This window comes from Carya illinoinensis, chromosome 14 (assembly GCF_018687715.1).
Source record: "Carya illinoinensis cultivar Pawnee chromosome 14, C.illinoinensisPawnee_v1, whole genome shotgun sequence".
NCBI lineage: Eukaryota > Viridiplantae > Streptophyta > Magnoliopsida > Fagales > Juglandaceae > Carya > Carya illinoinensis.
Genome location: NC_056765.1, coordinates 122,465 through 148,511, shown reverse-complemented (window position 1 = coordinate 148,511; position 26,047 = coordinate 122,465). Strand labels below are relative to the sequence as shown.

Here is a 26,047-nt window from a genome sequence, read left to right as displayed (position 1 = left end):
CTCACATGAGGTAGAACAATCCAGCACCTGAGCCAACACCGAATCAAAGAGAGAGGAATTTATAATGGAAACAATTAGTTTGTCTTGAAGCCACCATTTAGCATGAGCAAGATTTGACTTGTCATTGATGGTAGCAGGAGGTTGAGGGAAGGAGCCATCAACATAGGAAAAGAGTTGATGTCCTTCCAGGAAGGGAACGAATTGGGCTTTCCATAAAAGAGAGTTTTCAATAGTAAGTTTAATATTAATGAAATGAGAAGTTGAGGTGAGAGGATTTATGGATGAATCTGTAGAAGGAGCCATGGATAACAAGAAAGAAGAGAAGAGAAAAAAAAAATGAGAAAAAGAGAATCGGGACGTTGGTCCTTCGCGGCTCTATGATTCCATAATAAAGCTCAAGCAACATAGGTGTATGTAAAAAGGTTTCAATGAAAACCGTGTATTGAATATGATGATTTTGGAATGCAATGACCTCTGTACAATAGTGAATATTTATAGTCAGACTTCATAACAAAATACAATGTCTTAGCCACTAATCTCACGACACCTAATAGCCTAATCATTCTTTTTCATAACAAGAAGATTTTGAAGAATTATTCTTCAAGTTTCTAGAATGTGCTTCTGATTTACTGAGTGGTGATGCTACTGCCTTGATAAAAGGAAACAAGAAAAACATTTTTTTTTTTTAATGTTGGGAAACCTCTCCAAGGTAGGGCCCTTTGGACCCACCCCTGTAGAGTAAACCCTGGTCCCGTACACCGCACCTTCAGAAGTTTCCCTACATGGAACTGGTTAAATCGCTAGCTTTTCACCAGGAGGTATGGTTCTAAAGGATTGTTTGCACCCATAAAGTGTTGAACCTGGAACCTTGAAGGGAGTGAGACCCCAAGACCAAGGCCTTCACCACTTGAGCCAATCCCTTGGAGTTAGGAAACAAGAAAAACATAACATAGTGCAACAAATTAAATTAAAACGCTAGAATTACAAGCTCACAGAATCTGCATTGACCATGAAGATGTTTAATTGCATAAAATAACCAAAATCAGTATCATTGAAAACGATTTTTGAAACCACTTTTTTGGTAATTATAAATATAATGTGGGTACGTAATGTTGCATGCATGAGCAATAGTAATGCGTACATTATTTCGTCACAGAGTGCTTCGGAGAATTAAAGAAGACAAGCAGGCTTTCGGATGGAGAATTAAAGTAGCAATATATATATATATATACACAGACACGGATCGAAGTGAAGAGATCAGAAGCTGATCATGGATTCATTCACTGCATGTTGAGAGAGATTATCCATTGTCACGGTCTTAATTAGCGGCCGCATTCGTACAAGCAAGGAGATACGTATACGTAGTACTCGTGATCTTAGTTTGTATACGTATACGGCCCCATCCCCACATACGCCCCTTAGAAAAGCCATTTGTCCTCGTCGTAAAGCCATTTCAGCAACTTGATCTTCCGCGGGAACCTCCTAACTCCCCATGCAGCCCCTGTTGACCAGGCTTTAGTGGCCATTGCCTAACTTGTCACCTAACAAGTTATTATGAATCCTCTTTTTGTTAAACCTTAAACCCACTTCCTACTCCCCAATCTCTATCTAGAGAAATCATATTTATAATACTGCAATCTTTTTTAAAAAAATTAAATAAATATAGAATATGCTTAAAAAAATTAACTTTTTAACAATGAAAGTCACTCTTTATTAAAATGAGTATGTGACACTTATATAATCCATAACTATATCTAACATTACTCATTTATTTATGGGCTGTTACAAATCTTTAAAGTAATATTTTAGAACTAATCTTAAAAGCTTGGCCGGTGTAAGGAGATTTTCCCCAACTATTGGCCCGTATAGCAAGTCCATGAGATATCTCTTTTTTTTTTTTCGGGGGGAGTCAAAAAGCCTATTAGGGCCAACGACCTAAAATGTGTCAGTGGGCCTCTACAATTTACTTGGTATAGAGACAAAACCCGCCCACGAAGCAACCCACGCGTGGGAAAAGTGGATGGTAAGGGCATATGGAACTTGCCACCTTGACACCCCTCGATGACACCTCGTTCTCGGGAACTTGCGCAAGCAGATGAGAGAGAGATACGGGAAATCCTCGATCTCCTAACAGTGGGCATGGAAGGGGTTTACAAGGAATATCTGCAAGGTAAAGTAAATCAGGGAGTCATGCCGCATTAATGGTGCCACTCTCAGACCTTATGCCGCATTAATGACGCCACTCCAAGAGCCACGCCGTATTAAAGAATTCTAATTAAGTGAACAGTTAAATAAAAATATTATAAAGTTAAAATATTACTTAAATATAATTTTTTAATATAATTTTTATTTAAAAATTTAAAAATGTCATTTTGTTTTTTGTGTTTTGATTTAAGAGTTTAAGGAAGTTGTAATAATTAAATAATGATTATATGAAAAAGTTGAATGTTTGAAATTTTAATTGGGAATAGTAAAAATTAAGAAGGAGAGAAAATGAGAAATTTTATTCTATCCGGACCGAACCCGGTTCGCCAGAAATGGCAAAGCGTCAACTTTTTCACTAACCCATATATTCGTCGACACCGGTCTAGCCGCAATTGCCCATCGAAAGTAAAAGCGATCCGATCCCACCCGATTGGCTCAGCGATCATACAGACAGTGCGAAAATCAGGACGATACAAATTCTGCTCCAGTCTCTCCGCCCGACTTTATTTGGTTGAAGGGAAGATTCTTCTATTCCCTCGTTTTGTGGTAACCAAACGGTGGGTTTGTGATTCAATTGATGTTATTTAGGTTAATAATATTGTTTCTGGGTTGAAGTTTATTATGTTACTATTTTATAATTATAATTTCTTTCACTGCGAATACTTGAAAAATGAGTCTACTTTCTATTTCATGTATAATTATTCTGAACCTATATGTTGATAATCTGTTTGTTTATTGAGATATTGAGGAAAAGAAGTTTATATTTTGGATCGCATGCTTTATGGCTGTTTTGGTATTTGAAAAAGTGGAGAAATTTTCCATAGCTCGGCTAATGGCAATACCTTTTTTAGGTTCAAGTGATAAATTCTTCAATAAAAATTTGGGAAATTAATATTTCTTCCCTTCCTAACAGTTTGGCGTTGCTTGAGATTTCAATGGATATTTGAATAGATGGTGTTGATTTTAGCATAGCAAGTTATTTGATTGGACTGAAGCGAGTTTCTTAATTTGGAATCTATATATATGTGTTGGCGTAGTTCGACAAGCTGAAGTTATGTGCGGTTATAATAAACGAAACTAGCAAACAAGAATAGTTGTTATTAATCGTGTCTTTCGACAGGAAAATTGCTTGAATCAATTTGGAAGTTCACTCCCGCGTGAGATGGAAAATGATAATGACTTTACGTTTTGTCAGGCAAGTGTGGTACTTACATACTGTATGATGGGGTTATAGCTTTGTTGTCTTTTTGAATTGGCATTAATTGATCAAGTATATATGTTGACATCAGTAGTTCTATAGACAGTCGTCGAATATAGATGCCGTGCAGTTGGCTAACATCATGCCACGTCAGCTGCTATTTATTTATTAAAAAAAAAAAAAAGGAAAATGTAGAATGGTTGAAAGCCATTTCACTGCTCTGCCTTCGCTTTTGCCTAACATAAAAACCTGCTCTGCCTTCGTTTAAGCTTAAAAACCTGCTCTGCATTTTCCTAACATAAAAACCTGCTCTGCCTTCAAAGGAGCGTTCCCGCTTCTGCTTTGAGGGTGCGAGACAGATCCAAGAAGCTCCAACGCTCGTTGATTCTTCCCACGGTTTGGAGTGAGAAATGCCAGCGTGAGTGAGAGAAAAGGGTAGGTTCTAGAGAGAGAAACTGCAGGTAATTGCTCCACACTCTGGCCAATCTTTCCATTCTAGATATAGAATCACAGTGAAACCCACAAATGCAGTGAGCACTTGTAAATAGTTCGCATATTAGGGATTAAAAGAAGGGTGAGAAAGAGCTTGGCTTTTATGAATGACCCGAAAATGCGTGAAGCAGCAGCACTACTCTTTGATGAGTTCAACAATGTCGTTTCCGGCTGTAAGAAGAAGAAATCAGAGGTTGACAAGCTAGGTAGAGAGACCCAGAAACCATCTCAACTAGTCGGCGTAGGCCGTAGCCGATACCAAACCGCTACGCGGAGGGTGATGCCAACCACCTTGACGACCTCACCTGCCTTGACTGCCAGTGTGGCGTCCGCTTCCGCCTATGAAGTCGAGAAGGCCCTCCCTAACGGCGATCTCTACATGGGGAACTTCACCGGGAGCGCGCCACACGGATCTGGAAAGTACCTATGGTCTGATGGGTGCATGTACGAGGGTGAGTGACAGAGAGGGAAGGCCTCGGGGAAAGTCAAATTCTCGTGGCCCTCCCAGGCCACCTATGAGGGCGACTTCAAGTCTGATCCTATGGAGGGTTTTGGGACCTTCATCGGATCTGACGGCAACACCTTCATCGGGGATGGGGATTGAAAATGGGAGAGGGAAGAAGGAAAAGAATCGAAGTGTAAAACGCGAGGCAAGAAAGATTGAAATCGGGATGGGCTACGATTGAATGAAACGAACTGTTTCATTAGAATGCTTTCAGTGGACCGTTTCATTTATGCCACATTGGAGCCGACTATGCCGCCGCTTCCCAACCCGACTGCAGAAAGCATTTTCCATGTTGACATCTAGCTATGTTAAATTACATTTTTTATTCATGAATGTTTGTGCCATTAAAATCAATTACAATTGACTAATGGAACAAAGTGTTAAAAAAGAAAGATCTTGTATATGTCTTGTGTACTTGGGCTCTTGCCTATTCCTATGATCAATAAATATTATTTACTGATAACAAAAATTACTTTTTATTGGGGTTCTTTTCAACTTTAATGATTTTATCTGAATACATGGTTTATGGTTATAAATTTAGGTTAGCTTACCTGTTGACCAAGAAGGTCATGAGACAAAGAAGCTCGTGTCGGATATTGGTGGTATTACTATAAAAGATGAATTCTCTGATGGCAGTAATAGTAGTCAGAATGACAGTCTTTTGAGGAATGATAAAGTGCCAGATGATACCACCTCCAAGAAGCAGGGTACAGTTGGTTCCTTGTCTTTCAATGTTACTGATGTGTCCTTTCTGAAACAATCGATGGAATTTTCAAGACCAGTCGCATCAGGAGATGCTGGAGGTTCTGTTAACAAATTCCAGGAACAGACTGTCGCAAAGAAGCCTGCACCTCGAGCCAAGGTCCCTTTTGAGAAAGGATATAGCCAAATGGACTGGCTTAAGCTTACTCGAACACATCCTGACCTTTCAGGTACTTGGTGAATATATTTCTTTGTGATTCTTCTCTTCATATTTTGCTGCATGTTATTTGATTCTATTCAGTATGGTTCACATGTAATCTACTATTGTCTCACTCCCTCTCTTGGGTTGTGCCCTTTTCACACTCTTCCTAGTAATTTTACTTCTGAAAAATACTTGAATGGACATCTTTTGCAAATTATGAGGTTTTTCCCTTCTTTCTTTTTTAAACTTCCAAAATGTTCCCATATGCTTTTCAAAATTTTGACGTATTTATGTCTTTATTTTTCATTTTTTCCTCCTGACGAAATAAAACATCTTCATAATAAAGTACAATCCCTTCAGTCCAGTTCATAATGTTTCAATTTCATTCCACAATCATTTGAGGCTTGCTCTTACTCCTCCAACTAAGGGCAGTTTTGATAGAAAAAAAGGTCCATTGCTTGCAGCTAGATGGTGCTGGGCTTGTTACTGGTTGATTATGAATCTAGTTTGCCCATATTGCGAACTTTCTACATGAATTAGAGGGGACACTTGCCCGTCTTTATAGTATTTATGAACCAAAATTGGTTAGTTTTACTGGCTGAACTTGTAAAGCAAGTTCAATTTGTTGTAATATCTTTCTACTTGTTAATGTATTTCACTGACTGTAAGGTTCTTGATTCCAGGATTAAATGGACAATCAAATAAGAGACTTATTTCTATGAATGAAGTTAGACAACATCGGGAAGAAGGTTCCATGTGGACTGTGTTAAAGGGTCGTGTGTACAATATATCTCCATACATGAGGTTTCATCCTGGAGGTATGGAAATGATCTTCTCAAGTTTCATCTCTTTGTTGATCGAATTTTTATTCAAAAATCTTGTTGTGCCGAGTGACTTAGTAGTGCATTGTTGGTTTTCAGATTCTCTCAGTTACCTCAATTGAATAATAAAGGAAACCATGTTGTGTTGTAGTGCTCCTACCAATTAATCTTTCTGATGGCCATCTAGCATCATCTCCACTCTTAAACTCACACTGCTTGATGATGATATGTTTAAAGTAATTGTGTCACGTTAGCACTGGAATGTTGTATTTATCCCTCCCCCCCCCCCCCCCCCCCCCCCCCCCCAAAAAAAAAAAAAAAAACACAAAAACCCAAAATAAAAAGCTACTGTATGTCTTCACATGTTGCCAGTTTCGCTTTCTCATTCAAAAATTTCGTATATCTGGTATAGATATGCTTGTTACAGACTGAAAAACATATGAACTTGTTTCTTCTTAGTACTATTTGTTGCTCGTCATTTTCTTCTCTTTTTTCAGAAGAATTCCTTTTTCAGGCGTTGATATGCTGATGAAAGCAGTGGGAAAAGACTGCACATCCTTATTTAGTATCCTTTTCTTGAATTTTCTTCCTTTCAGTGGTGTCTTCTTATCATGCCTCAATCTTAGTTGTGTTTCTTTGGATTCGAGACAGTTTTACTGCATTCAACACTTTGATTAGTTTTCACTACTTAAGACTTTTTTGAAAGAACCTTCTTTCTTCCTTACTTCTTTTGTTTTTTTGTTGTTGTTGGTGTTTTGGGGGGGGGGGGGGGGGGGGCACCAACTCTCAGTTGCTAGTTGGGTTTTTCTCTTCCTTTCCCCTGTTGACAATTGCAAGTTGCATCTTCCTTTTCCTTCAACCTAATGAGAATTGTTATGGTGTACAATCCTTAATTTTTTTAAGATAAATACCATGCTTGGGTGAATGCTGAGTTTTTACTGGAGAAGTGCCTTGTGGGTACACTGGAAGATAGTGGATGAAGGGGGGAAAGAATGGAGTAATTTAGAAGTGGTGTTAAGCCTCGTTCATCGTTATGCTAGCTGATTGGTGTTGAAATTTCTTTTCCATTTAATTGTATCCCAAAATTAATGTTGAAATTCCTTTTCCATTTAATTGTATCCTGAAATTAATGTCATGGTAAAATGACACCCTGTTTTTATGGTTGGGATTACTTTATTGTTCCATCATCTGGAATTAATAATAATTCACATGTTTTAGCGTTGAATTAATAAGATTTAGTTTAAATCTTTCAAATCAAATTATGCTATATAGATGTTGTAGAGGTCTTAGAATGGCAGCCATATTACTTTATTTAAGAGTATTATTTCTATACATGAACTATCAGTTGCTTTCTAGATGTGTGTTGAACTGCAATTATTCCCATCTAAAAGCAAGGTATATAAGAGATACCTTTTATCCCTATAGGTCGGTCATATATTTTGGCATTCTGCTATATAAAGATACCAGATTCTATCTGTAACTATACTCTGAAACCTTTACATTTTCTCATTGAAAAATTATTCACTTTCCATGCCTGCATAAGCATGGTTCATGTACACAAAATATTCTCATCATAGAAAATCACATAGCTTTCTGATCTGACACCAGATGAGGTAGAATGATACCATCATAAAACAGAGGATCCAAAACAATTTTGATGACAAGTTCAAGTATATCACAAGCCTAATCAACGGTCAAATTCACAAAAAGCAGTGCCTAATTAACGTAGCAAAATCTCATCACAATATGAAGTAGTAAAATCTCATCACAATATGAAGTAGAGGGGTTAAAAAAGAAGAAGAGCACAAGATAGATTACATCTAAGCTACAGGGACAACCCGAACTTGATCAAGAATAGGACCGCAAAGAGATCCAAAGTCATCGATTCTGGTATGGTAGAAGGAGTTGAAGAATGTGATCCTGGCCCTGGTCGAGAGTGATTTAAACTTGAAACCGACAGTCTTGAACCTGCCCTTGCCTTGAGACTTGAAGGGACTTTCAAGGTATCTTTAGCAGCAAATGCTTCAACCATCATTGATCTATGACAACCATTCTTTCCATCTCCAACAGTAAATATAAGATTATAGAATCTGTTGGGGAGTGTTCTAAGAATTTGTGCAATGGCACTCTCTCTTCCTACAACAAGTTTGATTGCAGCAAGTCCAAAAGGTACACTGAAGTGTTTTGAGTTTATGAACTTTACCGCTTTGAAGGATTCAATGATCCAACCGGGGAGGGGTGATGTGTGGTCTTCTTCTCTTGGAGGAAGGAGAATTCCATGGGAAGAATTAACTAGACGGTAGGGACCTTCCTCGAAGCCTGGATTCTTGACCAAGTTATCTGCAAGAAATCATTGAGAGGTATTAATGAAAACCTAAGTTGTTTACAAACACAAATCTCGCTATATCAATTTGATGGTAGTAATTTAGATACAAGCTACACAAATAAATTGGCAGTGACAAGTGAGAAAAAAACAAAGTAGACTCTAAGTAGGAAGTGCAAGTCCAGATCCAATCAATACTACTATTTTTATCTAGACCACAACATATTGCTTGCACTCGTGAAAACACACAGAATGGCAGATAAATTGAGAACAAATTTTATGAATGTACTCAAATCGATCGTAAGCACATCTTGCAAATTAGATGAAATAGAGGAAACTAAATTTTGACAAACGACACTATCCCATACGACGGATCTAGCTCTCCAACACAACAAGTAGAATAGACATGTGCTTACACATGTAGAATACTTCCCAAAATGGATTTCTAGAACTAGTAGGACAGAAAGGTTTGGATACCACAACACAAGCTTAAGGAAAAAGGAAAAAGAGGTGAAGTGTGTGTTTCTCATAAGCAAAGTTAGGAAAATCAATATTGTCTCCAGAAGTAGAATAGAAAGAGGATTGAAGTGTAGTTATCCTCTTTACCTTTTGTGGGTCATGGAGGGAAGAGCTCCTTAATCGCAACTGCATCCAAAAGTGGCTCACAAGCAGGATCCTTTTGAGTCTCAGGATTGTGGAATGTCATGGTAACAATATTAGAAGCAGCAATGAATCCCCAAGTGTAAGTGTCACCTCCATTACTATTGTAGAGTGTCTGCAAAGGAAGGTCTCCTTTCTGAGGAAGCACTAAGACCCCCAAAACCTCTTTTTGTGCGCATGTTCTTGATGCCCCAAATGTTAGTGCATAAAGGGCACCTAATTTGACCTTTACGGTCTGAGAGATTGAGGCCTCATTGCCAAGCCTTACAGCATGGACACCGTAAGCAACAGTGAAGTACATGCTGCTAGGCTGTGGCCCGCCGGAGATGTACTCCACCAAGCCATTGATTTCCCACTTGGGCAGTGCATATTTTCCTTTGAGTACTGTTTTCTTGAGGTCATTTGGTTTCGGTCTTTCTTCAAAGTTGCCATTACCGAGGTATCCTGCGGAATCATTGTAGAGCAATAGCAAATGAAAAACGTTGAAAGTATAAATATATCAAATTTAAGCATCTCTCTCACACAAACACACACCTGTACACAGATTATTTTCATGTTCCAACAAGTGTGTGTGTGTGTGTGTGTGTGTGAGAGAGAGAGAGAGAGAGAGAGAGAGAGAGAGAGAGAGAGAGAGATGCTCAAATTTGATACAACAAACCACTCCACAACATGCACATGAAAGAACATAGAATAGATCAGATTACCACTGTGAAAACATCACTTGTCCCCAAAACTTAAGTTGATGGGAAGATGTAAATTTAATTATTTATATTATATTATTAACAACCACGAACTCTCTAAGCCAAACTGTTCAGGATGGCGTGCGAGAGGAGAGGGGGACGGGGACAGGGGAAGAAGGCTCTCAGTAAAATAGATCAACTTTGGTATAGAGAAACCACTAGAAGAAAAATACAAAACAAAGTAAAAAAGAACAAAGATCCAGTTCAAAGGCACAAATCGTAGACTAAACCAAATGGAGAATAGACGTAAGCATTACCTTCAAAATATGTAGCTGCAACAACAGGACCAGCGAGCAATAGCAAGAGGCGACAAGCATAAGTTTGATTTTCGCTTGCATTTTCATGAGGAAACTGGAGAAGCTAGCACTTGGGAGGGAGAATGCATACAATCGGTGGAGAAGAAAGATAAGTTCTAGGCTCTAAGTACTAATATTTATACTGGAAACGAAGAAGAAGAGCTAAAACAGCCTAGCTGAAATCAGGTTGAAAGGCCACTGCATACTATAGCGTACCAACTGGTTCTGTCTGCTTGTCTGTTGTCTCTGATTATCAAGGCCCATTTTTTCTCCCTTAATTAGTGCTACCTACTTACCCATCATGTTAATTTTGGTCTTTCTTTAAGTTTATAGGTGCTTTTGCCCTTAATACAACCTATGAAATTAACTCTAAAAGAAAATTATATACATCACAATATCATCTTACTTTCATATCATCATGTAAGATGTAACATATTTATCATCATTGAATGATAAAGAATCATCCAATAAAAGATCATCTAATGGTGATAAATATGTCGCATTTTATATAAAAGTGAGATAATAATATAATATATATTATTACTCTTTTATAAAGTCTTTACGTGATTGTAACACTTCCTTTATCATTACATCAGATAAGCTACGAAAAATATTTGCAAAATAGATATTTTAAATAAAACACAAAACTATGAGTTAAATTGCATTTCCTAGTCCCGGAAAAGAAGTTAAAGCCCAACCCAGCAAACCCAATATCTCAAAGAGAAAATCTACTCCTAGTCCGGTTTGCAAATCACACGCCACACGAAGGCTGATTTGGAAAACCTAGTCTAACTCGAGTTCAGTCCACTAAAACAACTCTCTTCTCCCTCCCTCTGAATTTGAATCCCGTGTGCCTCCCCCCCACTTTCATAAATCTTCACCAAATCCCTCTCCCCCCATTCGTCAATGACTCTCTCTCCCTCTGAATTCGAATCCCTCTCCCTCGTGATGGACGTTTCATCTCCTCCCACCTCAGATCTTGCTCTCCCTCGTGAGTACCTAGTTGCAGATCCCATATGATAAATCCCTCTCCCCCATCCACCACTGTGCGATTCTCAGCCGTTGAGCGGTCTAGTTGTGTAACAGACTAAAGAATACTTAGCATCCAAAGAACAAAGAACTTAGACTTCCATCAATGTTTCTCCTATGTGCCGAATGAAGAAGCACCTTAGATTTCCAGCTTCACTTGTTACAGGTTGCTTCTCCTTTGTCGTCGTTCGGTATGATCACCAACCAAAACCCTAGATCTATATTATTGCATGATTATTATTTCTGAGTTTCGGTTGTGCTTATGATTTCTGAGTTTTGGTTGTGCTTATGATTTCTTAGGTGATTTTTGAGGTGGGTTTTTATTTCTAGGCTATTATTGCATGATTTTATGATTTCTGAGTTGGGGTTGTGCTTATGATTTCTGAGGTGATTTATGATACTTGGTAAATGGCATTTACAATAAAACTTGTGTGTGTTTTCCATGATGATCCTCCTAACACATGATTCGATCTAAATTAAGCAGTGATCCTAAGTTTTTGGATTCTATGCACATACTATATATAGATAATCAATATTTTTTCTCAAGAAACAAACACTACTTCATGAAAATATAGGGCTATTAATTATTAAATGGAAACTAATTAGAACTAATATATATATATATATATATATATATATATATATATATATATATAGTACCGTTGCCAATGCAACCCAGTAGTGGCCTTCTACTATCTGGCATGCCTGGTAGATGATCAATAAACTTAGGTACTTTTCCTTTTTTTCTTGCCTGGTAGCTTTTCTTGCCAATGATAAACTAACTCTCAAATGTTGCAATTCTGATTTTTTTGGCTCTTGAATCTTCAATAGGTATTAGTTTTTGTTGTATTTTATGTTGCTTTGTGAATTTTGCTGGCTTTTAAATAATGGGTTGTTCTTAATTTATGTGAGATTTAATTATTTACAGTTAATTTACATTTTTCTACATTGTCCCTATTCTCTTGTGGTAGGTTATGGTATAACCTATTCTTATGGCCTGTTTATGCAACTTGTAAATTCTTGGGATGTTTGTTGGACTGTTGTTTGCGTATAACTCATTGGGTTGTGGGAGAGAAATTGGCTTTGGGCTGTTTAGTAGTTAGTGAATGATTTGCCATGAAGAGTTAAGAGAATTGGATACTGTAGACCCAGAAATGGGAACAAAATCTTGGGTCCTCATATTTAAATTTTTTTGATTTTTGAAATGCACCTTTAGGCCATATTTTAATTATCATTCAGCAATGGAATTATGATTTTGACCATTGGAATTTAATTAATACCTTTAGCTTGGGAACAAAATCTTGGGTCCTTCAGTTCTTTTAGCTTTTTTATGTTTGAGCAATTTACCATCTTGAATATAATACCTTATTTTCATTTATAATTTTTTTTGCAAATTATTAATAAAAATAGAAAAAGACATAGAAGTGAAAGAATTGAAGGTGGAATGTAATTTTCCCCCTAAAGAAGAAGCCTTGAAGACACAATTATGGATGTGGTTTAGAGTTTGGGATGTGATGTGGTTTGGAGTAGTTCTAAATAAGCTTGGAAATGTTGGATGCACTTTTTGAACATTGGCCAAGTTGATGTTAATGTATATTTTGAACATTTTGGAACATTTTGTTTTTTTGTACTAGTGAAAATATATTGTAAAGTTTGAGATTGTTGAAAAGGTTGTGTACATTTTTGGAGTACTTGTGACAATACATTGTGCAAAGCTTGGGATTATAGATTGTTATAGAGGCTTCACCACTACATTTTGTTTTTGGAGTAATTTTGTGAAGTTTGGAATTATGGCAAGATTGTGAGTATATATAGCTTTTGGAGTATATTTGACAATGAACTTTTTGTAGTTGCTCGATTTTGCAAGATTATTGCAATGAACAATGATGCTCTACGACTTGTGTGTGTGTGTTTTTTTTTTTTTTAACCACCTTTTTTTCTCAACTTTCTAAAAATCTCATCGCACTAACTTGTGTTTTTTCAGTTTTCCACACATTTAATTGCAAACTGATCATTATCCCAAATAGGCTGGTAATGACCGGATGATGCTCTACGACCTTTAATTATGTTCTTGTACGTGTATACAAATAAAAGCCAAGTAATAAACAATCACAAATCTATACATTCTTTATGACCACAACCTCCAAAAGAATTCTTCCAGAATTTCACAAATGCATATAAGAAAGCCATAAAAAATAGAATAATGATTTTCATACAAGTAGAACACCCACCAATCTGTACATTCTTTACAACCACAATCTCCAAAAGAAAGCCTTTACATTTTCACAAAATACTTCAAGAAAGACATCAAAAATAGAATAATGACGTCCCTACAAAGAATACCCACAAATTTTTATATTCTTTACAACCACTTCCTCACATCTTATCATTACCCGATGGTGTTTGTTGCGTGACAACGCTACATTGGTTTCAACAATAACATCTTCAACGTTAGCACCATGATAAATGGTGGGTAGTACAGGTTACCTGGACCTTAATATCCCTATAATACACATATAAAAAATATATTAACTAAATGACAATATCGGGCACAACACCATTTCTAAATGACCAATATGTTTCATACCCAAGTCGGTGAAATCGATGTAGAACGCGTAGGTGGCATTTCATCTTCCTCTTTGTCCATCCTGCTATTTTAACTGAGTTTTTAGGAGAAAGTTACTAAATAGAAATGCATAAATCATTCCACAATTGAGTATGCTAAAAGCATGGTGGTTAAACATAAATCTTCAAATTAAATCTAGAAAATAAATACTTAAAAGTGAAGTTGGGAATCGAGAGAGACATTGCAGAATGATTGGTTTTGCATAAGAAATTAATGTGACAGGTGCTTTTTCAAGCTGCATGCAATTGAGACAATCCACTACCATAGTTCTATATCTACATGAAAAGGATGTAATAAAGAGATTATATTTAATCCTTAAGAGTTTTATATGCACCACAACTTTACGTAAAGGATCATCTTATGTATAAATCATTTCTCGACTACAGAAAATGTAATTCATCTCATATCTAACGGTTTCTCTGGCAATTAACAATTTCTATATTTGATGGTTTTTGCTATGTACCTGGTGTATCAACCTCAATTGTAGAGTAAGAGTCTATAAATGTTGCTATACATTATTTTAGTTCCTACGCTAAAATTGAAACATGGTTACCCAACTCATCACTTGGACTTGAATAAAAAACAAAAAATAAAAAATTAGTTCCCACCTTGTTTACTTTCAGAAAACTCTCATATCATCTCATTACATCTTATCTCATCTTAATCATTATAAATTTTTTAAATTTTCATACAAAATAAAATAAACAATTCAACTTTTACAAATCTCAATACAAAAATGAAATAAACAATTTAACTTTTTCAAATTTCAATACAAAAATAATATTAAAACAATATATTCTAATAATATTTTATTCAACTTTCAACTTATCTCATCTCATCTCTGAAAACAAACAAGGTCTCAATGATTCTGTTACAATACAGCTTGCTATATATATACAAGTATCTCTCTAAATAAGAAGGTTAAGAAAAAGGAAAGTATATAATTATGATTAGGAAAGAATAAAAAGAAGTCAACTAAATTAAATACAATTAACTAGCAGACTGATATAGAAACAAGACTTGATCATCATAGTCTATCTTTCCAAGAATATAGCCTTCTATCCAAGCCAGCGATTAAGGCTCCATTGTCCAGTTGTATATGGCCTTGAATGGGGCCATCAATCAAGCCTCCATTGTCCAGTTGTAGCTCCTCTAGATACTTAAACAGATATGTGCCCATCTTTAAAAGCATAATAGAGAATAAAAGAAAAACCAAACTTTATCGAACAACAAGCATTGATCTGGCGACCTATAACCATCATTTTGTCTTCAACCATGAACGCTTGAAAGAAACTTACAGGGCATAAGAAGAAGAAGGATAAAAAAAAAAAAAAAAAAAAAAAAAAAAAAAAAAAAAAAAGATTTCAGGAATAAAAAAGAAAGAGAAAACCTGTGTGAGTCAGTCGTGGCTGGGTTCTTGTTGGTTGGTCGGTTGTTCGTTCTCGTCGGAGATCCCAGACAGTGCCAGTGAAGGCTGGCGGGGGAAGAACTTGTGGGGGAGGGGAAAAAATTCGAAATTCTAGACAGTGGTGCTTTGATTTGGGTTTAAAAATAAAAAATAAAAATAAAAAAGCCTAGGTTTGGGTCAAACCAGCATTCGTAGAACCGTTATACCTAGTCTGGACCCGGGTATCATACCCGGGTTCCGTATTATAACCCGATTAACCAGGTGTATATAAGGTAAAAAAAAAAAAAAATAGCCTCTGGACCTGTCTTCTACCTCTCTCGCGCCGAACCCTCTTTCAGTCTCTCCGAAACCATAGCCGTCGTCCCTCTCTCAGTCTCTCCGAAACTCTAGCCATCGTCTTCATCCTCGTGCTAATATATGTAAGTAGATGCTTCTGTAATGCTACCATCTTCATCCTAAATGCTTTTGTTGGTTGATTAGATTTTATCTTGTTTTAGTCATTTTGTGCCTATAGTTTCTACATCTATGGTTACCCATTCTGAAAAGTTAAATGGGTTTGTTTAGATTAGACTGCCGATAGCATTAGGGTTTGTTTTCTTTCTTCTCTATATGTTTTCTTCTTTGCTTTTTTTTCTTCTCTGTTTGTTGGAAATCGATCACAATTAATTTGGGTTCATTATTTAATTATATATTTATTTATTTAAGAAAAATCGGCAGATTCTGCAAAATAATTAGATGATCATGAACTGCTATATATATATATATATATGATTTTGTTTTAAGATCGAGCAAACTCTCTTATTTGATCGCATATATATATGTGTGTGTGTGTATATATAATACCAAAGTTTAGGTATATTTATGGATAATTAGGTCGGTGCCCTTATTTTCTGAGCACATTTAATTTGGATTGATGAGAGTCAAAATGATACGTTTGTTGCTGGTTTTATGCTATAGAGTATGAATGGCCTTTTTAGATATAAATGGTTTTGCTTTGGTGAGCTGATGGGCAAGATGGGTTGACATCTTTGTCAATGTCTAACTTTCATTTGTGAGTGAAGTCTATCTTATGTGCTACTTTCTCCAATTGTAAGCAAATTGTCCAGCAAGTTAGATCCAATACCATTCATACTTTGTTTTGGTTTCAATGGATTTTTTATCATAGATCATAACCCTATGAATGAGGGTGAATGTGCGATGTTGAATATTTGCTTGTACTTCACACCAACTAGAGTTATCTTGGTCTGGGTTTGTTCTAATAAAAAAGATTAATTAAAAGAAAATTAAGAACAAAACAGACAATTAAACCATAATTATCATTCCAAGTATGTGACTTGCTGCATGTTTGACAGCTAGTTAGCTTTTCATTTCTTGGTACATGTGTGATGATAATTTTTGTCGTTGTTATTATTCTTTTCATTTGATTTGAATGATTAGCTTTGTTTATATATATGTTCAGTTATTAGTTTGTTGTGTTTGATTTTTTATTCTAAATAACATATGGAAGAAAATTCTGTGAGTTGTAATGTTGGTATAACTCAAGGGGTTGGTAGTGACTCCTTTTATCTTTCAGCTGATGTGGAGGAGCATGAGAATCTTCTAACCCCTTCATCCACATATACACAATAGCCTACCCATTCCATCCCACATTTATCCAAAAAATCTAAAAAAAAAAACTAGTAACCAATCAGTGGTTTGGGAACACTTTACGAAAATGTTATCTATTGACCTTAATAACCTAAAAGTTAAGTGCGATCATTGTGGTAAGCAGTATAGTTGCCACTACAAGAATGATACTTCTTCTATGGATCACCACCTTTATAATGTATGTGAAAATTCTCCTCTTAGGATTAAAGGAGCTGGAAAAAGTAAATCTTCTAGTGGTAAAAGGGATGTGGAGGGAAGAGTTTGTAACCCACAAGGTCTAGTAAAGTATGAAGCTGAAAAATTTAGGGTGTCAACTGCTAAGTTTTTTATTAGATGTGAATTACCTTTTAGGCTAGTGGAGCACTTAGGGCTTATTGAGTATGTGGCTGATTTAGAGCCTTGATTTATATTGTCATCCCGACTCACTTTAAGATTGTATTAAGCTTTATAATGACAGCTAAAGAAATTATTAGACGGTCAAAGAATTTATCTACATCGGTGCAAAACATGAACTACATTTGAATTACTGCACATTTTATTGATTGCAATTAGAGATTGCATAAGAAAATAATAAAGTTTTGCCAAATTCTCAATCATAGGGGCGAAACTATTGGGAGGGTATTAAACTTGGAGTTGCATGATTGAGAGATTAATAAAATTTTGACTATCATAGTTGATAATGCCTCCTCTAATGATGTTGTTGTTGATTACATGAGTGTTGGGAGCTGGTCGGAGATAGAGATTATTCTAAATAAAAGAGAGACAAAATTTAACGTAGTTTGGCAATTGCCTACGTCCACAGCTGCTGTAATTTCACTATGAAATAATTTTTACAAAAAACCTCTCTTGTAAACTCTCTCTGCTCACCCACTCTCTTTCTATCTTCTCTGCACAGCTCTACAAGCAGCACACACTCTCTGTTTTCTCTCTACACTTGTCTGCACTCACACTCTCACCTCATCACAACACTTCTATTTATAATACTGATTGGGAGTCATCGATGAGAAGGTGCAATTGAGAGAAGGTGGAGCCGCACCTTTTGAATTCGGTGCATTCGGTGCCTTTCGGTGCATTAAACGAGCACATGCAATGCATGACCCACCACTCTTGTCTCCATTCACAACAATCTCCCACTTGGAGACAAATGAGTCTACATATCTTCATAGCAACCATCACAGCAACTTCAAGTCATGCCTTTAAGTACGGAGGCCAATTGAAGCTACACACAGCTTCAGTTTGTCAGCAGTAACTACTTTTGTGAACATGTCTGCTGGGTTCTCTGTTCCTCGAATCTTCTCAAGTATCAGCTGTCCACTATCGAGAAGAGATCGGATAGAATGGTATCGCAAATGTATGTGTTTTGTTCTGGAATGAAAGGCTGGATTCTTTGCAAGAAAAATAGCACTCTAATTATCATTGTGCAAAATACCTTTTTCATTTTTCTTTCCCAATTCTTCCAAGAATGACTACAACCAAACCATTTCCTTCCCCGCTTCAGTTATAGCAACGTATTCCGCTTCTGTAGTTGAGAGAGCAACAATCTTCTGTAACTTAGAAGCCCACGATACAGCTGTATCACCCAGCGTATACACAAATCCAGTAATACTTTTTCTACTGTTAACGTCACCTGCTAAATCAGCATCTACATATCCCTGTAGTTTTAAACCTGCTTTTGTAAAGCATAGTGACGTATCTGAAGAGCCTTGTAGATATCTTAAAATCCACTTGACTGCTTCCCAATGCTGCTTTCCTGGATTACTCATGTACCTGCTCATAACTCTCACTGCTTGTGCAATATCTGGCCTTGTACAAACCATGGCGTACATAAGACTACCAATAGCAGATGCATAAGGTATTCTGTTCATGCATTCTTGCTCTTCCTTCGTCTTTGGCTACTGATCCTTAGTTAATCGAAAGTGACTAGCTAAGGGTGTGCTCACTGGTTTCGCCTTGTCCATGTTAAACCTTCTGAGCACCTTCTTCACATACTCCTCTTGTGAGAGCTTAAGAGTATCATTAGTCCTGTTTCTAATAATTCTCATACCAAAGATTTGTTTGCAGCACCCAAATCCTTCATCTCAAACCGCTTTGACAACTGCTTCTTCAGTTTATTGATCTCCTCGATGCTTGACCCTGCAACGAGCATATCATCCACATACAACAGTAGGATAATATAAGAGTTGTCAAAATTCTTCATATAGCAACAATGGTCAGCCTGCAGTCTTGTAAATCCATTACTGTACATGAAGTTGTCAAACTTTCGGTACCATTGTCGTGAAGCTTGTTTTAGGCCATACAAGCTCTTTTTCAGTTTGCAAACTAGATTCTCTTTTCGCTTCACTGAGAATCCTTGTGGCTGGTGCATATAGATGTCTTCCTCCAAATCACCATGAAGGAATGCAGTCTTCACATCTAACTGTTCAAGATGTAGATTTTCTGCAGCCACAATTGCCAATACTAGCCTGATCGTGGTCAATTTTACAACTGGGGAGAAAATGTCTGTGTGGTCGACACATTCCTTTTGTTGAAACCCCTTCACGACCATTTTGGCTTTGTAGCGCTTGCTACCATTGTGCTCTTCCTTAATTCTGTACACCCATTTATTGTGCAAAGCCTTCTTGCATTTTGGAAGCTTAGTTAGCTCCCATGTCTGATTTGACATCAGTGACTCCATCTCATCTTGCATGGCTTTCTCCCACTTGATCGAATCTTCAATTCGTATAGCTTCATCATAACTTTCCGGTTCACCACTATCTATTAGCAGGATGTAGTGTAGAGATGGTGAGAACCGCTGTGGTGGCCTGATTATCCTTGAAGATCTTCGAATAACAGTGAGTGGTGTACGTTGTTCGATCTGTGTATCATCATTCTCTTGATCCTTGTTCTGAACAGTGTTGACTCGAGTAACATCAAAGTCAACAACCTTAGGTTTCTTTGGCTGCTCATCAGGTTCAGCTTGTAACTTAGCTTTGTACAGAACCTGCTCATTGAATATCACATTTCTACTTCTAATGATTTTGCGATTTTTATCATCCCAAAATCGATAGCCAAATTCTTCATCACCATAACCGATGAAAAAATATTTTCTAGATTTGGCTTCTAACTTGTTACGAATAGTAGAATCTATGTGAACATATGATACATAGCCAAAAACTTTCAAATGGGAAAGATTTACTTTCTTTCCGCTCCAGACTTCCTCTGGTAGATCAAACTTTAAGGGAATTGAAGGTCCCCGATTTATCAAATAGGCTGCAGTGTTAACTGCATCAGCCTAAAAACATTCAAGCAATCCTGAATTCAGCCTCATGCTTCTGGCACATTCATTGAGAGTTCTGTTCATGCGTTCAGCTACGCCATTCTGCTGCGGTGTCCCGGGAATAGTCTTCTGAAATCTAATCCCATTTGCAGCACAGAATTCTTTGAATCCTCTGTCGATGTACTCTCCGCCATTGTCTGACCTCAGACATTTTAACTTCAAGCCTGTTTCATTTTCAACCATGGCTCTCCACTTCTTGAATATGTCAAATGTGTCAGATTTATTTTTCAAAAAATAAACCCATACTTTCCTGCTTGAGTCATCAATAAAGGAAACATAGTACCGCAATCCTCCAAGAGAAGAGACTGGGGATGGCCCCCACAAATCTGTGTGTACCATCTCCAACTTTGTAGACTTTGGAGTTCTGCCATTTTTCAGGAAACTAAAATTTTTTTGCTTCCCAAAAATGCAACCTTCACACATGTTGAAATCAGTTGATTCCAACTTTGGTAACTTCCCCTTGGATAATAGTACTTTCATTCATTTCTCACTCATGTAACCAAGCCTTTGATGCCATAGGTTGGCATTTGCGTCAGCAATTGCAACAGTATCTCTAATGCTTGAAGTCATGTATAGAGTACCTGTTTTTGTGCCTCGAGTTACTGCCATAGCTCCTTTTGTTATCTTCTACATGCCACCGGTAAATAGTACCGAATGCCCATCAACATCAAATTGTCCTACAGAAATCAGGTTTCTCATGATCTTGGGAACATGTCACACCTTCGGTAGCAACCATGCACTTCCATTGGGCAGATTGATTGGTATATCTCCTATGCCTTTGATTTCCAACGCTTCACCATCTGCTAAGTACATCTTTCCGAAATTACCAGTGACATAATTCTACATGATTTCTCGGTATGCTGTAGTGTGAAATGAGGCTCCTGAATCTAATATCTAAGATTCAATTTGGTTGTCGATTGAAAGGAGTAAGGCATCTTGGAGGTCTTCTGTTGTGGCATTAGCAGAGTCATGCTCATTCTTTTTCTTTACTTCCTTGCAATTATTTTTGAAGTGGCCAATCTTGCCACAATTCCAGCACTATACTTGTTTTCCGGACCTAGATTTACTTCTGCCTCTTCGGGACTTTGACCTGCCCCGATTTGAACTTCCACTAGCTCATCTACCTCTTATCTCGAGATTTCAGGCAGAACTGGAAGTTGATGCTTCTTCTGTATCTCTTCTATGAACTTCCTCGCTAAGAATATGGTCCCGGATATCTTGATATTTCATCTTTGTTTTGCCATAAGAATTGCTAACAGCTGTTCTCATGACTTCCCAACTTTTTGGCAATTGAGCCAGAGCAATCAATGCACGTACTTCAACATCAAATTTAATCCCCACTGAAGCTAATTGATTGATGATGGTGTTTAACTCATTCAAATGCTAAATAACTGGAGTTCCTTCTGCCATTCTTAAGTAGAATAGCTTGTACATCAAATGCACTTTGTTATTGGCTGATGGCTGCTCGTACATGTCTGATAGAGCTGTCATCAAATCTGCTATGGTCTTTTCCTTTCCCACGTTGCGTGCAACTGATCTTGACAGTGTTAGTCGAATGACTCCCAACACTTGTCTATCAAGGAAACTCCAATCTTCATTGCTCATGTTATCTGGCTTTCTTCCTAAGAGTGGAAGATGTAGTTTCTTCCCATAGAGATAATCCTCTATCTGCATTCTCCAGTAGGCAAAGTCTGTACCGTCAAATTTCTCGATACCAGCACCTTTAGCTTCTTCTTCAGCCATAACTTTACAAATGAGTTCAAATTTAAACAAACAAAAATCACTGTTGCGTCTAAAACACTCGAATTAGCTGGAAACGAGTCCGGAATCGTCAAAATTGGATCAAAATTGAGTTTAAATAGGCCAAAACAGTTTCGGCCAACCAGAGTGCGACAAGTGGCAGGATGGCGTCGGCTCGGCTCAGCAACACGGCGCGGCTCAATAACAGGGCTCGGATCGGCTCGACTCAGGAACACGGCTCGGCTCGGCTCAGTCACGACTACACAGCTCGGCTCGGCTCAGGAACTCGGCTCGATACGGCTCGGCTCAGGAACGCGGCTCGGCTCGGCTCGGCGAGTGCAGTACACACGTGGGTTCCTCTAGGGCGCGTGGGAGCGTGGATTTCACGCGTCTTCAACCTCGGGTGCGCATGGGGCGCGTGAGTTGCAGCAGATGCACGCGCTGATCTTTTCGGGGTACGTTTGTGGCAACGGATTCTTCTCGACGCGAGGAATACCCTGGAGTTGTCAAAAATTGATTTCGACCAACTTGAATTTTCAGGCAGCTCGAACTAGAGCTCTGATACCAGTTGTTGGGAGCTGGTCGGAGACAGAGATGGTTCTAAATAAAGGAGAGACAAAATTTAACGTGGTTCGGCAATTGCCTACGTCCACAGCTGCTGTAATTTCACTATGAAATAATTTTTACAAGAAACCTCTCTTGTAAACTCTCTCTGCTCATCCACTCTCTTTCTATCTTCTCTGCACAGCTCTACACGCAGCACACACTCTCTGTTTTCTCTCTACACTTTTCTGCACTCACACTCTCACCTCATCACAACACTTCTATTTATAATACTGATTGGGAGTCGTCGATGAGAAGGTACAATTGAGAGAGGCTGCACCTTTTGAATTCGGTGCATTCGGTGCCTTTCGGTGCATTAAACGAGCACATGTAATGCATGACCCACCACTCTTGTCTCCATTCGCAACAATGAGGAGGAGGATAAATTATAGTTATTGTATCATATTGAGTGATGAGTTCCTTCACATGCGGTGTGCTGCCCATATATTAAATTTGGTTGTTAATGGTGGTTTGAGAGAGATTTATCAGTTAATATCAACGATTAGATAAGCCGTCAAATATGTGAAGTCTTCACTGTCAAGGTTTTCCAAGTTCAAGGCTTGTGCAATAGAAGAAAATATTAGCAAGAAGATGCTTTGCTTGGATGTTACCACTAGATGGAACTCCACATACTTGATGTTGAGCACCGCTGTAAAACACAAATTAGCATTTGAATGCTATTATATGTATGTGGATAATGAATTTGTGAACCCCATTAGTGATGAGTGGAAAAAAATACAGATTTTTATAGAGTTACTAAAAATATTTTATGATGTTATATTGAACATTTCTAGTTCTTTATATGTGATAGCTAATGTATATTTTCAGGAACTATGCACAATCGAAGATACATTAATTGATATGTGCATGAGTAAAATTAGCATCACTAGGACTATGGGCACGAATATGAAAGATAAGTTTGAAAAGTATTGGGGTAGCACAGATAAATTTAACTTGATGATATATGTTGCTTTTGTACTTGATTCAAGATACAAAATGTTGTCAATGAGGTTTTGGTTATGACGATGCAAAGGGGATGAGTTGGGAGATAAAATAGAGGCTAAGGTTAAACTCTTGTTAAGCCGCTTGATTGAGCAGTATAACAAATTTCTAGTGGGGGGAGTTTTAATGTGGCTCAAGAGAGGTCAAACACTACTTCTACTTCTTCTAGTAGCTCGATTAAATTTGATAGCAAGTTAGAAAAATACCTTGAGAAGCAAGGGTTTATGAAGTTTAGATCAGAACTAGATAGGTATTTGTCGGAGAGATGTGCACCAAAATCACTCAGTTTTGATATCTTGGATTGGTGGAGAATTAATGCTGCTAATTATCATGTTCTTACTAAGGTAACACGTGATGTGTTAGCCACCCTCATTTTCACTGTTGTGTCGAAGTCGACATTTAGCACTAGAGGACGCATCTTGGATCCTTTTAGGAGTTCATTGTCTCCAGAGACTGTTGAAGCTCTTTTTTGCACCCAAAATTGGTTAATGACCAAACCTGTCGACATCCGAGAGTTGAAAGAATACATAGAGTTGATGGACCTTGAAGGTAAGTTTTAAACTTGAAATCTTTTTTTAATATCTATCTAACTTAGTTCATTATACATCTAACTCTATTTTTTTAATATTTTTTTAGATGATTATCTACTTTTATCTTCACAACAGGTTGCTGTGAATCAGCCTTCCCAATCATGTTGAAAAAAATTAGAGTAAGTGAAACTTTTATTTGTTCTGTTTATCTATTAATTAATTCTCAGTATTGAAAATATATATGTGAATAATGTTGTGGACAAAAATATATTGAGGTTACATCAATTTAAGAATTTGTGTTCTTAAATTTGTAGGGCCTTAATTATGAATATTGGGGACATGATGAAGAGCTGGACTAATTGTTTATCCGGGTAGTTTATCATTCTGTTAACTTGTTATTCTTGAATGGTTTGATTCCATAGTAAACTCATATAGCATAGAACTTAAATAATGTTCACTAAGAATCACTTCCTTAATTATCAAATAAAAAATTAAAATAGTCATGAGTACTGGTCATACTGAAGGACAAACTCAAATTACAGCATATATGGACTATGGTATCATAGAAAAGGGATATTGTTTTTCAACGTGTACGTAGAGGATTCTGAAGTCTGATTGTATGCACCATTTCGAACAAATAGATACTCTTGTATGCCTACCAGCAATTTTACAAGAGTGTCTACTTACAAAAAATTATTATTATTTTTATATGAAACCATGATGCTACTTTTGTTCAATACACGCATTTGTATAGGGATTTCCTGAAACTCACTACTCATGATCTGCTGTTTGGTGGACTCTGCATCGTATGATGTTATCTGGGTTTTTATGCAGTTGTGTGGGAAGGTGCATGAGATCATTTCATGCAACTATAGAGGCTGGTACAAATATGTGTCTCTCTCTTGGCTTTTCGCTTGGAGGATTACATGTATGCTACTGCTTTATGTGTACTCTGAAATATGAATCCTTTTTATTTTTTTATTTTTGCATCAACATTTATTTTTTCTTTTTCAACTTCATAGGGCTTTAGGTTTCATTTCATGTTACTAGGGCTGTACAGGAACCGACGCCGCCGACGCCAACCGACCGCCACCGCACGGAACCAGCCGAAACCGGCAGGGAACCGGTCGGCCGTCGGTGCTATTTATGTAAAACCGATGTCGGTCGGTTCGGCAGCGGTTCACCCCCCTAAAAACCGTTGAACCGGCCGACTATTTATATTTATATATTTTTTAAAAATATACTTATCTAAACGGCGCCGTTTCACTCAAAACTAAAGTGAAACGGCGTCGTTTTATGGCTTAGTATTGGAAAAAAAATTTAAACGAACGGCGCCGTTTTAACTCTAGGGTTAACACAGCGCCGTTCCTCTTCCCTTCGTCTTCTTCTTCTTCTTCTTCGTATCTCTCTCTCACCAGCCGCCGCTCCTCTCTCCCTCTCTCTCTCTCTCTCTCTCTCTCTTTCTCTCTTCCCTTCGTCTTCTTCTTCTTCGTATCTCTCTCTCTCACCAGCCACGCAGTCACCGTGGTCTCTCGCTCTCTCTCACGGCGCACACAGCCACCGACAACGCCGACGAACCGACCGGAGTTACGCCGAGACCGAGGACGACGGTTTCCTCCCCCTTCTCCGGCCGGTTTCGGTCGAGATTTTCATCAGTTTCACCCCATCGGTTCGGTCTTGGTTTTTGTCCAAAACCGAAACCGATATGTCGGTTTTCACCCCTACATGTTACTAGTAAGAACTTTTGTTTATTCCCTTTGAAGGACCACTCTTCTTCAGGATTCCATGTTAATGTCCCTTCTTTGATTCTTGTTTTGCAGTCTGATGAGTTATCATATGCTATTGCTCGTGGTCCTATTCACTGAATTCAAGTATATTTTAAGCATTACTTTTGGCTAGTTGTATTCTGAATGTGTTTTTCTAGATTTGTTTTGTCCTTTTATTTGTTAATCAAGTGGGTGTTTGTAACTTTTGTAGCATTACACAATTTCTATATTGGTTT

The 26,047-nt window shown here is 37.5% G+C and overlaps 1 protein-coding gene and 1 pseudogene across 2 annotated transcripts; one reads left to right on the top strand and one right to left on the bottom strand.

Moving 5' to 3' along the window:
• The first annotated feature begins 2,587 nt into the window (after positions 1-2,587).
• Positions 2,588-7,350, top strand: LOC122294908 (cytochrome b5 domain-containing protein RLF-like). Of its 2 annotated transcripts, none has more exons than XM_043103897.1 (6): positions 2,588-2,762; positions 3,326-3,400; positions 4,942-5,332; positions 5,988-6,122; positions 6,640-6,690; positions 7,029-7,350. In XM_043103897.1, the coding sequence occupies exons 2-6, from the start codon at positions 3,368-3,370 to the stop codon at positions 7,103-7,105; spliced, it is 687 nt and encodes a 228-aa protein (XP_042959831.1). In that variant the 5' UTR covers positions 2,588-2,762; positions 3,326-3,367; the 3' UTR covers positions 7,106-7,350. The 2 variants fall into 2 exon arrangements, with proteins under 2 accessions (XP_042959831.1, XP_042959832.1); XM_043103898.1 differs by having other exon boundaries at positions 6,623-6,690.
• A 595-nt stretch (positions 7,351-7,945) lies between these two features.
• LOC122294603 lies at positions 7,946-10,408 on the bottom strand (annotated as a pseudogene).
• Positions 10,409-26,047: the final 15,639 nt, after the last annotated feature.

What these genes read in the sequence shown, in the direction of transcription:
- LOC122294908 (XM_043103897.1), top strand. Translation starts at nt 3,368, where the DNA reads ATGGAAAATGATAATGACTTTACGTTTTGTCAG. An exon ending in AACACATCCTGACCTTTCAG is followed by an intron (nt 5,333 to 5,987) that starts GTACTTGGTGAA and finishes TCTTGATTCCAG; the next exon opens with GATTAAATGGACAATCAAAT. An exon ending in CATGAGGTTTCATCCTGGAG is followed by an intron (nt 6,123 to 6,639) that starts GTATGGAAATGA and finishes TTCCTTTTTCAG; the next exon opens with GCGTTGATATGCTGATGAAA.